The sequence below is a fragment of the Heterocephalus glaber genome, unplaced genomic scaffold, assembly GCF_053883595.1.
Source record: "Heterocephalus glaber isolate CG9 unplaced genomic scaffold, H.glaber_assembly_v1.0 deba00001662, whole genome shotgun sequence".
NCBI classification, from domain to species: Eukaryota; Metazoa; Chordata; class Mammalia; order Rodentia; family Bathyergidae; genus Heterocephalus; species Heterocephalus glaber.
Window position 1 is genome coordinate 12,315,900 of NW_028258403.1, and position 17,009 is coordinate 12,332,908.

The following is a 17,009-nucleotide window of genomic DNA, read 5'->3' on the forward strand; positions in this document are numbered from 1 at the left end:
CTAGTTAAAGGTAACTGATATTTTACCTTTCTTTTCTTTTGGTACCAGGAATCAAACTTGGGACCCTGTGCTTGCAAGGCAGGCAGCAGAACCACTGAGCTAAATCCCCGGCCCAGCGAACTGATATTTTAATTTTTTTCTTAAAAAAAATGAATACTTGATAAAGATGGAACTACACGGGCTATTCTTTTAAAAGAATAATCCATACCCAGAGAACAGAATATAAAAATTATGATTTTTTTCAAACTCAATAATGCATTTGGAGAGCCAATAATACATTTGATCCCTTGATATTTTTAAATGGCAAGGAGCAAACCTAGAGTCTTGTATATGTCTAAGCAAGGACTCTACCACGGTGCTATATATTGAGCTCTTTATTTATTTATTTTTTTTTGAAGTATGGTGGGCACTAAAAGACCCAACAAGCACCAATCAGTTTTGGCTGAGTGAGCCTCTCACTGATAAGTTTCAGCATTCGCATTAAGCACCAACCAAATAATGATTACAGAGACAAAATTTTGGTGTTAAAATGAGTACCAAATTTGACGAGTTTCAAGGCAACTGAGTACCAAGGTATGTAACTGTAAAGACTTCATCTAAGATGGCTATCATACTAAGCATTAACATAATTTAAATTTAGAACTAGGCAGTTAAATTATATCATCACTATTAATTCTAGATTCTAAAATATTTTTATCCCTTTATATTACCAAAAAATATCATGATATCAAAATATTAATAATCTCAATATCTTTGAAGGTTTGTGACAATAAGTAAAAAAATTTAAACCAATTTAAATTTTTTTTCTCATTAATTTCTATTTTGCTTCAGTTTTAATGTTGGTACTTAATATACTTGTAGTTATTAAATTATAAATACTGTGAAAATACTGAACAACAAAACAAGTAAAACTGTTTTATTTGGGAAGCTTATGATATACGGCTCATTTTCTTCAATGCTTATTATCTATCTTTGAAAATTTACCTAGTCGGTATAAAAGACCAAAAAAAGCACATTCCACAAATATACCTTTTGCTTTGTTTTTTCTAATTTGGATTTCAGTTTTCTTCCTCTTTTTCCAGTCCATCCAGTCACAAATTCTGAACCTTAGGGAGGGGGACAGAAAAACATTTCATAGAACACACTTTATTACAATTTAACATATTTATTCTTACTTGCTAAACTTACATAAGCTAAATACTTACCCAGAGAAGTTTCTGCAGTAAATGAATGTTTGGTTCCTCTATTAGATTCAAATACAAAACCAGGTAAATCTTCTTTCAATATTGTAGCTTGCTGACCATCTGAGTTATGAATGGCAATTTCTCCTTCTTTCAAACATGTTAAGGACCAATTCCCTACAGTGAGTTTAGAGGGTCCTGGTGCTGAGAGTATAGGTTGACTTGAAGTAGATGGTTTTACTTGGCCTCGGGCTCTCTGTAACTTTTCTAAGAATTCACTTCTGCTTTCTACAGAGACAAAATACTTGTTTTAAAACCTCGTTCCTTTTAAATATTCCATAATTTAGAAAATAGAAACTTAGGCTGGGGATTTAGCTCAGTGGTTCCATCACCTGCCTCACAAGCTCAAGGACCTGAGTTCAATCCCCAGTACCACAAAAAAAAAAAAAAGAAAAAAAGAAAGAAAATAGAAACTTATTGGAATATCCATTTTATAAAATAAGAATGAGGATTTGTTCTTTGACATCTTCTCACTGGTTTGATTTATTTAGTTTAAGATATAAAACCAATTCTACAGGTGTTAATTTTTTTAAATTGAGATTTCTGAGAAAAGATATAACTTGGGATAGCAATATACCCATGCAATTTACAATTAAATGCCAAAAAACGGTCCTATCTAAAAGACTGGGGAAATTAAAAATAGTTACAGTGCTGTTCCTTGTCTCATACAATAAAAAGTATTTATGAAACACTTTTTCATAGTATACTGATTTTTCTCTATTACTAAATTGGGTATGTGATCATCAAGGATACACTGCTCCTACAACAACAGCAGCAAAAATATAAGCATAAAAACAAATTATAGAAGCTAAGAAAATATGGAAACAAAGTATTACCTGAACTATCCGATCCACCTTCAGGACTACCACTTGAATACATGGTGGCAAGTTTTCCATCCAATATAAATCTAAACCATCCATTACTGCCATTAGATAATTCCAAGGCTGCTGCATCACTCCAAATATATAAGCAGTCCCTTCCTCTTATGATTGACCAGTCTCTCCAATGATATGGTTTACCTTGCTGCAATTCTTTAGCATCTTCCTGTGGTTCATCTTCCTAAATACATAAAATTAGTCAATAAAATATGAAAAATAATCTTATTTCAAATATTCTTAAGTATTTTAAAAACATGACTATAAATCAAATTTAGAATTTAAACATCCTATGCATAATACCAATGGATAAGAGCTCTACATACATTTAGTTAATATATTTACTTAATACTCCAAGACTTTGGTAAACTCACTACATTTCTGGACCTAACTCATTATTTATAAGAAATGGAAGCTTAGACTGGATCACTGGTATTCAAACTATTAGGTATAGGCTGGGGATTTAGCTCAGTGGTTCTGCTGCCTGCCTCGCAAGCCCAAAGTCCCAAATTTGATCCCCAGTACCAAAAAAAACCACCAAAAAACTATTAGATATAACAATCATCAGAAAAGCTTTTCAAAAGTAAATTCTGGACTGGGGATGTAAGTGAGAAGTAGAACATTTGCCTAGCATATACAAAACCCTGGGTTTGATACTCAGCATCATTAAAAAACAAAAAAACAAAAAAACAAATTTTTAAATAAGATGTGAAAAAAAAAAAGATGTGGTATATATACACAATAGAATACTATTCAGCCATTAAAAAAGAATAAAATCATGTATTTTATGGCAACATGGATGGAAATGGAGGACATTATGTTAAGTGAAATAAGCCAAATAAAGCCAACCACAGAAAAGACAAATACTGCCTATTCTCATTCAGAGGTGACAGCTAAAATACAGTCACCTTCTAAAAGAAGAGAGTAGAATAGTGGTCACTAGCAGAGAGAAAAGAGGACAGTTGGAATAGAGGGAGGTTGGATAACAGATAACAAAATACAGTTAGATAGAAAGAACAAATGCTAATGTTCTGTAGCATAAGAGAGAGACTAAAGTGTACAACAAATTGATTAAAATAACTGGAAGAGAGGAGTTTAAAGGCTCCCAACCCAAAGAAATGACAAATGTTTAAGGAGATCAAAATGCTAATTACCCTGATTTGATCATTATATACATCATATACATGAAATTATCACACTTTACCCATAATATAATGTGCACAATGATTATGTGTCAATGAAAAATAAATTCTAAGGACCCATCCCTTAGTCAAGTAAATCAAATATACAGGGTCATTTCTATGATCATTCTGATATTTTGTTTAGAGCATGTTTTTCAAAACATGGAATAAAATTAGACTGTAAACATTTTATAGCCTAGCCTAAGATTCTAAAAGTTTATAGTGACATTGAAAGACTGAGAATATTTACACAAAATGAGGATTATGAATTTCTCTAAACATAAAAATTTCTGCTCCAGGCAATGACGGATTAACAAGGACCAAGTCTTTTATCCATTGTAATGAACTAAAAATTTTACAAAATATATGAAAAATAAGTGTTTTCAAATATGGGCAGTAAGCAACACAGGTCTGTGATCTCCAAGAAAATGGAAACAAAATAAGCCTCTTAGACACAGAGACAGTTTTCTGACTGGGATCAAGAAGAGTGAGAACAGAGTACAGCAGTGTAAAATGAGAAAACGGAGATTGGAGTTTGAGTTGGTCTATGTGGAAACTGAGTTTGGGTTAGGTTTGGGTTAGGGAGCTAAGCAGAAAAGACCTACAGAAGTCAGCAGAGTGATTTCCACTGAGTAGCAGACCACTCATGGGTATACGATAGCGTATGTGCTGCGGAAGGAAGTAAGCACAGAATGATACTCTATAGGACCGAGAAAAGAACAATTGGAAAGTTGTCAGCTGAACAATTTCCAGAGGTCATCAAAGGTGGCCAGGCAGCCAACGGGGTTGTTCTAGAGAGCCAGAACAGAAAGCCCTTATGGATCATCCAGGGCAGGCAGTGAAGATCTCAGAGGACGTACGTATTAGGGATCATTAAATATTTTACATCTACTTGAGTAAATCTTATAATCAGCCCTAAAAGGAATTTATTCTTTACTAAGAGTAATGACTTGCCCTCAACATTCTTTAAGAAAAATGACAAAATTCAGAATTCATCAATATAACATTTATAATATCCAGTACTTAATAAAAAGTTACTAAAAAGGCACGAAAATATGACACGTCATTAGAAATAAAGTCAGTCAATATAAAGAAACACAGAAATAAGAGCTGATAGAACTATGAGGCAAGAATGTTAAAAGATAACTATTTCCAAGATTTTAAAGGGAAATATCAACATAATGGAAAAACAGAAAAAAAGATGAAAATATAATACATAAAATTAAAATCTCACTGGAACAAATCAATGCAAAGAAAACAATTTGTAGACTCAATCAGACATGAAGCAAAAAATAAATAAACAAAAATAAAAACTGGAGAAAAAACAGAAAGAGAACAGAGTTTCACTGACCTGTATGACAGTATAGTCTAATAAGTTAATTTGAGAACTAGTCAAACAAAAAGAGACAAAATATTTGAAGCACTAACAACCAAAAATTTTCCAAATCTGACCAAAACTTAGTCCATAAATCAAAGAAAATCGAGGAATACCAAGCATAAGTACACACATTCAAAAAGGTACAGAAAGTGCACGTACTGCCCCCCAAACATAGCAAGGCACATCAAAGTGAAAATGCTAAAAATCAATGATAAAAAAGAGGTAGAGGAAGAAAAGATACATTATATACAAGAAATTTCTCATCAGAAACTATGGCAGGAAGGAGAAAGGAAGGAAGAGACAAGAAAAAAGTAAAAATAGAAGGAAAAAATGGAAACAAACCTTTTGTACATGGGGGAAGGGAGCTTGGGAGGGGTAATGGGATAAATTTTTAAAAAATAAAAATAATAAGCAATTGCATATAAAATAAATAAATGTAAAATCTCAAAAGAAATAAAGAAGGAAGGAAGGAAGGAAAAAAGAAAAAGAAAGAAAGAAAGAAAGAAAGAAAGAAAGAAAGAAAGAAAGAAAGAAAGAAAGAAAGAAAAGAAAGAGAAAGAAGGAAAGAAAATTATGCCAGTCAGTGAACAATGAAACATTCTTAAAGATCTGGAAAATGAGTGTGGTGGCACATGCCTCAAATCCCAGCACCCAAGACTTGAGAGGCTGAGGCAAAAGGATCACCACGAGTTCAAGACCAGCTTGGAAAATAATCAAATATAAGTTTCATAGGCACTTCATTGTCCATGAACAGTGACAGCCAAAGGAGCTATGGATGTAACTCAGTCATAAAGCTCTTCCTAGCATGCACAAGACTCTGCATCTGATTTTTAGCACCAGCAAAACAAACAAAAAAAACAGCAACAAAAAAATCCAGATATTTTCAGATAGGAAAAATCTGGCAAAATTCTCTAGTTAACAATTTTTTTGTTACTTTTTTGAGAAGTCTTGCTATGTGTAGTCCATGCTAGCCTTGAACTACTATGCAGCCCAGGCAGGCCTTCCCTCACCCTCTCAAGTTCTGGGAAGACAGACATGCATTACCACCACTGGCTTTTAAGTGTGATTTTGAAGAGCAAAATTTTGATGAAATTCACATTACTGATTTTTAAATTATACTATAACCTTTAAAAGATCCATTTTAACTTTCATACATAGGGAAGGAAGGGATCGGGCTTGAGGAGGGAATGGGATAAAATAAAATGTATTTTTTAAAAAAGATCCATTTAAGAAAAGTTTGCCAAGGCCAAAAACCATTAAAAAATCTTTTTTCCTTTAGTAGATTCATTGTAATCTTTTTTTTTTTTTTTTTGGTACCGGTAATCGAACTCAGGACCTTGCGCTTGTGAGGCAGGCGCCAGAACCACTGAGCTAAATCCCCAGCCCCATTGTTAATCTTTATATATGTTGTATATGGTAACTGTTGGGGTTCAATGTTGTACATATGCTATGCATTTTTCAAAATATCACCCTCTTTCCTGAATTGTCTTGACAATTTTGCTGAATATCAACTGACCACATATATGTGGTCATTAGTTTACCTTTATACTATTGTCATTTATACTGCCTTGATTATTGCTTTATAGAAGACTTGCAAAAAAAGGAAAAAATAAAAGACCTGAAATTCATTGGTGTATATCTTTCAACTTTGTTCCTTTCATGGTAGCTTTGGCTGTTATAAATCCTTTGCATTTACATATAAAAAAAGATTGCTCAAAGTCTCTGTTGGTTTTGCTATAACCTATTTTTTATCTTTTGTTTTCTGAAATAAGGTCTTGCTATGTAGCCAAGGCTGGCCTGGAACTCACAGCAATCCTCCTGCCTCAGCCTCCAGTGCTTGGACTACAAACATGCATCACCACACCTGGCTTATATGTACATTTGGCCTTGAACTCTCTCAGCAATCCTCTTTACTCAGCAAGGTACGTGCTTCCATGTCTGGCAGTAACCTATTTCTCGAATGAAAGAATTCCAGGGGGTTGCTTGTATGTCCAAATTCTTGGGTACAATACCCACAATTGTACAAAAAACAAAACAAAACAAGGAATGAACACTGACAATAGTTTTTGTTTTGTTTTTTCTTAAAACTCCCATTAATGTCAATCATTAACCAGATTTAGGAAACACACACACTTTCACCTCCCTTAGAATTTTGGAATCATAAACCCTAGCCCTACCATTTTCTCAAAAATATTACTATGTTGCATAAATATAAAATAAATATTGACCAATTGTTAGGAATAAGTTTTGCTAGTAATTAGTAGTGATAGATGAGGTATATCATAATTGCAGTCTAAGAAAGAATTATCTAAAAATACTGGAACTAGTATATAAAATAAAAACAGCATATTTACATAATCTCAAGTTATCTCCTTACAAACTTATTAATTGTCAAAGGAAAAAGAATACAGGAAAAAAATCAAGTGGTGTAACCTAGTGATGCAAGTTAACATCATCAACAAAAGGGAAAACATTTTATATGCAAGGTGAACTCAGCATAACTTTTATAGTACTTCTACTAAAACATATAACCTGAATCTAATCACAAAAAATATAACACAAATCCAAAGTGAAGCTCTTTGTCCAAATTACTGGTCTGCCCTCTTTGAAGGGTAGAAAAGAAAAAATAAGGCTGTCAAAACTACTGTAGGTTGGCAGAAACATGATCAGTAAATGTAATATGTGTGCCTGGATTGGATTTTGGACCAGAAAAAAATTTGTTTTGAAGGATATTAAGGATGATGGTCAAGTTTAACACAGTCTCTGGATTAGGCATTACTTTTCTATAAGTATTTTAAAGAAAACTTTTTCATAATGTAGGTGATAGAACCCAGGGCCTCAAGTAAGTTAGGCAAGTGTATCACCAATATCCTCAGCTCCTAAATATTAAACATTCTGACTTTGTTAAGTGTATCAGGACTACACAAGAAAACGTGCTGCGTTTTACTGTGGTTATCGTAGTGGTAGTGTCAATTAAACCCAGGGCCTTCACAGTAAGCTATATCCCCAGTCCATTTTATTATTATTTTTTAATTCTGAGACAGGGTTTCACTAAATTGCTAAATTGTCAAGGCTGCGCTCAAACCTGAAATTCTTCTACCTCCACCTCCTGGAGTGCTAGGATCACAATATGCATGACTATGCCTATCAAGAATATGCTGTTTTGTTGGGGTTTTTTTAGTATATGTGCTGCCGAAGCAAGCACAACATGCTGTATTTTGGGTAAAGTAGACACAAAATGGACACACTATATTCAGCTTATCTTCAAATAATATTCTTAAAATGTAGAGATAGGTTTTATGAAAATGATAAAGCAAATGGGGCAAAATGTTACTAACGAGTGAATGCAGAGTGTATCCTGACACCCTTTTAACTATATTTGGAACTTTGCACAATTCAAATCCTATCAATAAAAAACTTTAAAAAGAAAACTGATCAACTAAAATAGTACAGGTAGTACTATTCCATATTGCCATTGTTTTAGCAAGAGCAGTCATAAATTGTAAATTCATTTCCTCAAAACACTGTTCCTGATACTATTACAATTAAGACCACTTACTTTTTCTGGTTTTGATTCCTCTTCGTTCTCATCATCAGAGGAAGGACCTGCCAAGGTTGACACTTTACTAATTACACCAAGTCTGGCTAGTTGATCCAAAAAAATATCACCTCCTTTATCTACTAAATCCCTTATGATCTGCAAAGCCAACAAGTGGCCATCATCATCATCCTGGAGGGGGGAAAAGAAAAGGAGTACATGATAGCAAGGAAATTAAGGAAATAAGATAAAAACAAGTTTCATAAAACAGACAAATTCAGTAATGGGAACAGACAAAATGGTTTACTGGAATTAAAACAAAATTTTTATTTCACTAACTATTATCTAAAAGGAACTAAAGGTACAAGAGTTTCAAGGAAGATGAAAAACTGACCTCTTGATCAAGGACAGTTGCAGTGATTTCCACTAATATTGTAGGCAAATTGTGACCAACATCAGAATCGCAAACTTCTTTTAACAGTGCTTCAGAACAAAAATGAATCATTTTTCTGATTAGAGCAAGACTTGCTTTCCTTGAAAAGAAAAGAATTTTATAAAGCCAAGTTATAAAACTAAATTATACCAAAATGCAACTGTGCTTTAGTAAAAACCAAAGTGTCCAATACTAAGTTTTATTTACTCTGCTAAAAAGTACAATAAAAGGGGCCAGGGATTTAGCTCAGTGGTGCTGCTGCCTGTCTTGCAAGCGCAAGGTCCCAAGTTTGATCCTCAGTATCAAAAAAAAAAAAAAAGTACACTAAAAAAACAATAAAACAATACAGAAAAGTTAGGACAATACTAGCACAGGGGTTAGGATGGAAAAAAATACTAGCACAATAATTTATGTCTATTTTTGAGGTAATTTTCTTTCCATTATTACTACATCGAGCTCATTAAATGGACTTGATTTGTTATTCCTTTTTATGAAAAAAAAACATTTTATAAGCAAATAATGAGAACAATAGTTATTACACTGTGTATCATCATTTTCAAAATAGTTACCAGTACAAGATATAAGCCAAAAGATTCTTACGAAAAAAGAAACAGAGGCCAAGGATTTAGCTCAGTGGTGCTGTGCCTGCATCACAAGGTCAATGTCCTGAGTTTGATCCCCATATCCAAAAAAAAAAGATAACACAAACTTTCTTTTCAATAAACTTTATAAACTTTTAGTATAAATGAAACTAGCATATACTGAAATATTTTTAAACAACAGAATATTTAACTATGGGAAGTATTTCAATTTCTCCCTACTTTCTACTTATCGCTTCTATATTGCTCTGCGTGTGTGTGTGTGGGGGGGGTTCATGAAAGAGAAACCATGACGTATTTGAATTTGTGTAGCTAATTTCACATAACATTATGTTTTCAAGTTGCATCCATTTACCTACAAATGTCTCAAGTTTATCTTTATGGCAGTGTAGTACTGCACTGCGTATACATCTTCCTCGTCCATTCATCTGTTGATAGATATATATGCTGTTTCCAAGATCTAGTTATTATAAATTGTGCTGCTAGAAATATGGATATGCATATATCTCTATAATATGATGATTTTAACTCTTGAGAAGATACCTTGGAGAGGTGAATAACTGGGTCAAATGGAATTTCTACCTTTAGTTTTGTTTTGAGAGAGGGTCTCACTATGTAGTTCAGCCTGGCCTCAAACCCACTATGCAGCCCAGGCTGGCCTTGGACTCACAGCGATCCTCCTGCCTCAGCCTCCCGAGTGCTGGTATTACAGGTGTGCTCTACTTTTAGTTGTCTGAGGAATCTCTACAATGATTTTCATAGTGATTGTACTAGTTCATATTCCCATCGACAGTGTAGCAGAATACCTTTTTCCCTACATCCTCACCAGCATTTATAATTGGATTTTTTTTGGGTACCAGGGATCAAACTCGGGACCTTGCACTTGCAAGGCAGGCGGGGAACCCACTGAGCTAAATCCCTGTCCCTGTAATTGGATTTTTTAGTGATAACCATTCTCTCTGGGGTAATATGGTATATCATGGTAGTTTTTAAAATTTACATTTCTCTGATGACCACTGATGAACATTTTTTCATGTATTTATTGGCCATTTGTACTTCTTTTGAGACGTGTCTATTCATTTCAGTTGCCCGTTTTTGTTTTTTTTTGAATGGGGTCTTTTATTATGAGGGGTCTAATATTTTTTGTTTTTTAGTTCTTTATGTATTCTAGATACTAGTCCTCTGTCCAAGGAATAACTGCCAAAACTTTTTTCCCATTCTGTAAATTGTCTCTTCACTCTGTTGGTTGTTTCTTTTGTTGTGAAGGTTTTTAATTTGATATGATCCCATGTGTTGATTCTCATTATTTCTTCTGCCACTGGGGTTCTGTTCAGAGTCCTTGCCTGCATCTATGTCTTCAAGGGTTGTACTTATTTTATCTTCCAGAAAAATACATTATGCTTCATGAATTTGCGCATCATCCTTGCATAGGGGAAATGCTAATTGTCTCTGTATTGCTCCAATTTTAGTACATGGGCTGCCAAAGCAAGCACCTATCATTTCTGTAATTTTTTTATTTTTGGCACTGGGGAATGAACTCAGGACCTTGTGCTTGTGAGGCAGGTGTGGTGCCACTGAGCTAAATCCCTGGCCCATTTCTGTAATTTTTTTAAAAGGTGCTACTCTATTTTACATTTAACCAGCATTATTTTTAACACCTCGTAACTTTAGAAAATCAAGTAAAAAGCAATATAATTACTGTACTACAAAAATAAATGATATAAATTGTAACTAATCTAAAATTTCCTATAACACAATACAAAACTAAATTTTAAACACCTGATAGTTTGTATAAAAAAGAAATTGTGAATTAAAGTATTTTTGGCCTTGTCAATTTTAAAATTCATGCTCACTACACCTATTTCCCATATAAATAAAAATAAGAAACTAATAATCCCATACCCCAAAATATTCCCATTGCTAACAATTGATAGGCCTGTTTCCTTCTATTCACTCACTGCTTTGTTTTGTTTTTTGCTACCTGGGATTGAACTAGGGACCTTGCACTTGCGAGGCAGGCAGCGGAACCAATGAGCTAAATCCCTGGTCCACTCATTGCTTTGTTTTGAACAAAGGAGATACCTCATAAAGCCACACAATAAAGTATACAAACACTGAAAATATTCTAGACAAGTGATGGCAAATCTTTTAGAGCTTTCAACGATACAAACAGCCTGCTGGGGCACAGGTGCATATAGATTTGCCACCACTGCACTAGACTAAAGAGACTGTTCTATTATATGAGTAAATAATCAATTCATGTAATAATTATTTTCTGATCATCTAACAATATTCTAGGAACCAAGCTGCAGATATCATTACCTTTGAGTTGACTGAACGGAAAGAGAGACAAAATTTCCTATTAACATCCTAGAGAACACCTAACAAAGCTATTTCTATGGCATGGGATTTCTATGTATTTTCTAACTCTCAAGCTCCATTTAGAACATTCAACTTTCTGTAATGAAATAATGTGTTTTATTACAAATTCAAGTATCGTCTAGAAAATCATGGGTGGACAAAGGAGAAACTCCCTTAATTAACAGGATTAGTTCCTACCAGTTTTTGTTAATAGCTAGTCAGTTATAAAATTGGTATTTATGTATTATAGTTTTCTATTGTACTTTACTTAATTTTTTTGTTTGTTTTTTGAGACAGGTTCAGGTTGGCCTTGAACTCACCAGGTAGCCCAGGCTGGCCTTGAGCTCATGTCCCTCCTGCCTGAGCCTCCCAAGTGCTGAGATTACAGGGGTACACCACTGTACCCATCTTAATATACTTTGAATTCTCAGGAATTCCTTTCCATTTAGAATATAAGGTAATGAACTAAATTAATTTTTTAAGTCAAACTACAAAGCAGATATTGTAGTACCATTTAATGAATAACCTTCCCCTAAATAACCTGAGAAAAATTCATTCAATAAACTCAAGTTCTGGGGCCGGGGATTTAGCTCAGTGGTGCATCACCTACCTCCCAAGCACAAGGTCCTGAGTTCGATCCCTGGTACCAAAAAAGGAAAAATAAATAAATAAACTCAAGTCCTATATGTATAACTGGCTCTTGTGGAGGGACTATTTTTCCACTGATGTATATACACTCTTCTGCTAGTTATAATGACTTCATTATTAAAGGTTTAAGTCTATTCAATATTTTTCTTGAATAATCTCATCTATTTTTTTCAGATGACTCTGGAGTCTGTCATATTCTAAAACAACTTCTGGCCAGGTGTAGTGGCGCATCCCTGTAGTTCCAGCGTTTGGGAGGCTGAGGCAGGAGGACTGCAATGAATTCAAGGCCAGCCTAGGCTATATAGCAAGACCCTGTCTCAAAAAAAAGAAAAAGAAAAAGAAAAATCAGGTTTTTTACAAACTGCTCCCCAGCTGACACTGCTATCTTGTTATGAAGACTTCATTGATCTGCTGTTTACCTTTTATTTCCTGTATACTGCACAGGCAATATAAATAGTTAATGTCAGTATATACAGACATTCCTTTAACTATCTGACTCAGAACTGTTTATAATCTTCTGAAAAAATTTTAATCTGAAACTGTAAAACTTCAGCCTACCTATTCTCCTTTGTTTAATACTGCTAAGTAATTCCCAAAAATGAACTACCATTTTTCATAGACTTTTAACATATTAGGAACTGTGCTAAGTATATATCTTTTCACAAAGCAGTTCTATTCCAAATACATCTCAATATTCTGTTAATGGCAGGATGGCAAGTCCTCTAAAATTTTCTTGTTAAAAAATTAAACTTCATTTTTTAAAACAATACAAGTCTTTCTTTTTTTTTTGGTACCAGGGATCGAACAATACAAGTCTTTAAAAAAAAAAAAAAGCTCTGACTAACTCCTGCAGCCCTGCAGCTATGTGGAGAGAAGAACTAAAAACTTTTTTTTTCTTTTTTTTTTTTGCGGTACCAGAGATCGAACTCAGGACCTTGTGCAGCAGTGGCACCACTGAGCTAAATCCCTGGCCCTAAAAAACTATGCTCTTAAATGCTCAGTCAATTATTCTGCAGCCATTTCTCTACTACTTAAAGCATACTGCCTGAACTTCAATGTCAACTCATAATACTGGCACCTGAGTCTTAAAAAATTACAAACCTCCTAAACATAAAACGACTAAACTCAAATTCCCAATCACTCAACTAAAAAGCTGGTAGTTACTCTTCAATTTTTTTCTTCAACCTTCACATCTAATGGTCACCAATCCCTATGCAATCAATCTCCCAACTCTTGAATTTGTACTTGCTACTACTGCCTAAAGTTTCTATTGCATGAACACTTAAGAAGTCTGTTTCCATTCTTAACCAACTCCAATCTTTCCACCAGGCTGCCAAAGTAACTTTTAGAAGGGCTTTTTTTTTTGGTACGGGGAATTGAACTCAGGTCCTTGCACTTGCGCAGCAGGCGGCAAAACCACTGAGCTAAATCCCCGGCTGCCAAATTAGCTTTTATAAATCAGAAATCTAACTGTGTCAAATTTCCTCACAGATCTTTAATAATCCTTTAACTGTTGAGTCCAAGTCCACACTCATTATCTTGGCTACAAAGGCCTTCATAGGTGATAAAAAGCTCCTGTTTACCTTCTTAATATTATTCACTGAGCTTTCTAAATATATCCTGTACTTCATTAATAATAAAATACTTGCAATTCCTAACAAAATATTTATTTAATCATTCATTAAATATCTACTGTGAACAAAAGGATCAGGCTCATTTCTCTATCTCCTGGCCCTCCGTAGAAATACTGCATATACAAAGCCAGCGCTCATGGTACTTATGTTAGAGGAGAGACAGAGACTAAAACAAAAGAAAAGAAGAGCAAGAGGGACCAAAGTATAGCTCAACAGCAGAATACCTGCCTAGCATGTGCCAAGGCCCTGGATTCAATCCCCAGCATCACAGTAAAAGAAGAGAGACTCCAAAAAAAGAACCAAACAAAGAAGGGACAATATTTGAGATAGTGTTCTGTGAAGACAGTAAAACATTACTAATGAATAAATTTAAATTGGATGAACAAACTTCAGTGGATGTTAACATTTGAACTGAGATATGAATATGAAGCAACGATCTATTCTTTTTCTTTTTTTGGTATCAGGGATTAAACTCAGGACTTTGAGGTTTGTTTGTTTTTTGGTACCGGGGATCGAACTTGGGTCCTTTGCAAGGCAGGCGGCAGAACCTTTGAGCTAAATCCCCAGTCCAGGACCTTGAGTTTTTTTGGGGGGGGAGTACAGGGGATCGAACTCAGGTCCTTGCGCTTGCGCAGCAGGCAGTGAAACCACTGAGCTAAATCCCCAGCCCTTGGACCTTGAGTTTTTGAGGCAGGTAGCAGTGCCACTGAGCTAAATCCCCAGCCCAGCAACCATCTATTCAAAAGTTCTGGGTACAAAAATCTCAAGCAGATGAAAAACAAGTACAAAATCCCTAGACAGAGATATACTTACAGTGTTCCAAAAACAGAAAAAATGCTAGCATAATTTAAGTGTAATATGTTGAGAGTTAAACAGTGATAAATGAAATTAAAGAGCTGGCTGAAGATAACATAAAACCATGCAAGCCTGAGGATTAAGGAGGTAAGTTTTACTCATGGCCAAACAAAATCTATACAGTGTTGAAACAGAACCAGTGACACAATGTAATTAAAAATATAATTCAGCCTAAAATGTATGAACAGATTATAAAAGGGCAAGAGAAAAAGAAAAATAGACTAGTTAAAAGGATACTATAGCAACCAAGCTACTCTACAGCTTGCACCACATTACTGACAAAAGATGGAATAGGGCTGGGGATTTAGCTCAGGCACCACGCCTGCCTTGTATGCACAAGGTCCTGAGTTGGATCCCTGTTACCCACCCCCTTCCCCAAAAAGATGGAATAAATGGCACACACTGTGGATATAAGATAAAAGGAAAGCCACCAGGACTTGCTGATGGATTAATTCACAACTTAGTATTATCTGTCCACACTGCTTCCCACCCATACTTCCAAATACATCTCCCTAGAAAATTAGTAAGTAGCCCTTAACCCTAACTCTTTCCAAGATAGTGAGGAAATAAGTAACAATAGAGTGGTAAGATATTTCATGACAGTTCTTTGGGAATACAATGTCTTGCCTGTCACCTACCACCCTGTATTGTTACTTATTTCCCCACAAGCTTGCAAAGGTACAGTGAAAATGAGCCCAGCTGAGTGTGTAACTCCTCCAGTGGCCATCTCACACTGATCCTGTTAAGTGTGTGGAGGCCTCCACAGAGCTCAATACGAATTTGCTATACTTCAAGTTTCTCTAATGAGTTAGTATTCAAAGAGCTAAAAAATAGGCTAAGAATCTGATCCTGATTTTTCAAACACTTTCTCTTAAAACAGATCACTAGAAGAAAAGATATTATGACTTTCAAAGATCCAATCTAATTTTTATTCTTACTATATCTTTTTAACATTAAAGCTCAAATCCTTCTGGAAAATGGCAATAAAACCATATAATTGGTATAATTTTAGTAACAAGTACAAATAGTACAAATATCTACCTTATTGAAGGCAGCATAGTCTGCTGAAATGTTTGTGCAAACACTGGCAATAACCTTTTCAAGTATATTGGTGCCATTTCTGGATCTCCTTTGGGCTCATTACATTCTTCTTCATCTTTATTTGTATCTTTCTTTTTCTTATCATCTCCTTTATTAACTGGACACATCCAGTCACCTGCAGATAAAGTATTGTTTAAAACATGCTTTTTTAGAAATTTTTCTCTAAGGAAAATAAACCTTAAGATAATACCCACTTCAAACTACAGATTATTTAAGATTTGAGAATATAGCTTAGTGGTAAGGCACTTGCCTAGCATACAAGCAGCCTTGGGTTCAATTCTCAGCACTAAGAAAACAAAAGACAAAAAAACAACTTATGATGATCTCTGACTAACAATAAACTGAAATCAGGGCATTGTATCTACTGACGGTGTTTTTTAAAGGAGAATTCCAAATATTCCATATAATTTTATAAATTATTTCAGAGGTTCTGCATTCATCAGTTCTGTGAAAACTTAAAAATCTGGTCAAATTGCCAGGTGTAGTGCTGCACATCTGTAGTCCTTGCACTTGAGAGGCTGAGGCAGGAGGATAGCTTCAAGTCTAAGGCCTGTCTGAGCTACACAATGAGTTCAAGGCCAGCCTGAACTACAAAGTGAGACTAACTCAAAAACAACTACAACAATAAAACAAAACTTGGCCGGATTACTTCATCTACAGAATATCCAAATATTCTTTCTCCGGCTATCTCTAAATCCCCTGAACTTTAGGTTTTGGTCATTCTGGAATTATGTAGCCATAGTCTTAATATAGAACCTGGCTGGGGATTTAGCTCAGTGGCACCATGCCTGCCTTGCAAGTGCAAGGTCATGAGTTTGATCCCCAGTACCAAGGGAAAAAAAAAAAGAACAAAAACTGTTAGACTCCTCAAAAGTAAGAATACATGTATGTATATGACTATTTGACTCTAAGTTGATTACTTCACTCTGTTAATGTGTCTACAAATAGCTACTTCTATGGAACTGAAACTGAAAAGTGATACCAGGTGGCCTAGAAGGAAAGAATTCACTACTCACCTGGAGACTGAAGAATAGCTACTACTTCACTATGGCCCCTTTCTCGAGCTTTATCTAATGGAGTTTTCCCATCTTCATCTCTCAGATCTGGATTTGCACCATGCCGTAACAGAGTCTTGAGAAGAAAAGCATTTAATTTGAATACAGTA

General features: G+C 34.8%; 1 protein-coding gene and 1 non-coding gene across 17 annotated transcripts in view; both read right to left on the reverse strand.

Annotated features, from left to right (window-relative positions):
- The window catches only part of Hectd1 (HECT domain E3 ubiquitin protein ligase 1), a 98,690-nt gene that overhangs the window by 44,239 nt on the left and 37,442 nt on the right, over nucleotides 1–17,009 (reverse strand). For all 16 annotated transcript variants that reach the window (XM_087197243.1, XM_087197244.1, XM_021243821.2 and 13 more), the window contains exons 9-15: nucleotides 16,861–16,975; nucleotides 15,785–15,959; nucleotides 8,608–8,746; nucleotides 8,235–8,405; nucleotides 2,078–2,300; nucleotides 1,206–1,469; nucleotides 1,030–1,106 (exon numbers count right to left, since the gene is read on the reverse strand). In XM_087197243.1, coding sequence (XP_087053369.1) covers nucleotides 1,030–1,106; nucleotides 1,206–1,469; nucleotides 2,078–2,300; nucleotides 8,235–8,405; nucleotides 8,608–8,746; nucleotides 15,785–15,959; nucleotides 16,861–16,975 — 1,164 coding nt within the window. The remainder of the gene's footprint in view (nucleotides 1–1,029; nucleotides 1,107–1,205; nucleotides 1,470–2,077; nucleotides 2,301–8,234; nucleotides 8,406–8,607; nucleotides 8,747–15,784; nucleotides 15,960–16,860; nucleotides 16,976–17,009) is intronic.
- Nucleotides 10,632–10,738, reverse strand: LOC147822344 (U6 spliceosomal RNA). The gene has a single exon (XR_015445816.1). It is a non-coding gene; the product is annotated as a U6 spliceosomal RNA (small nuclear RNA).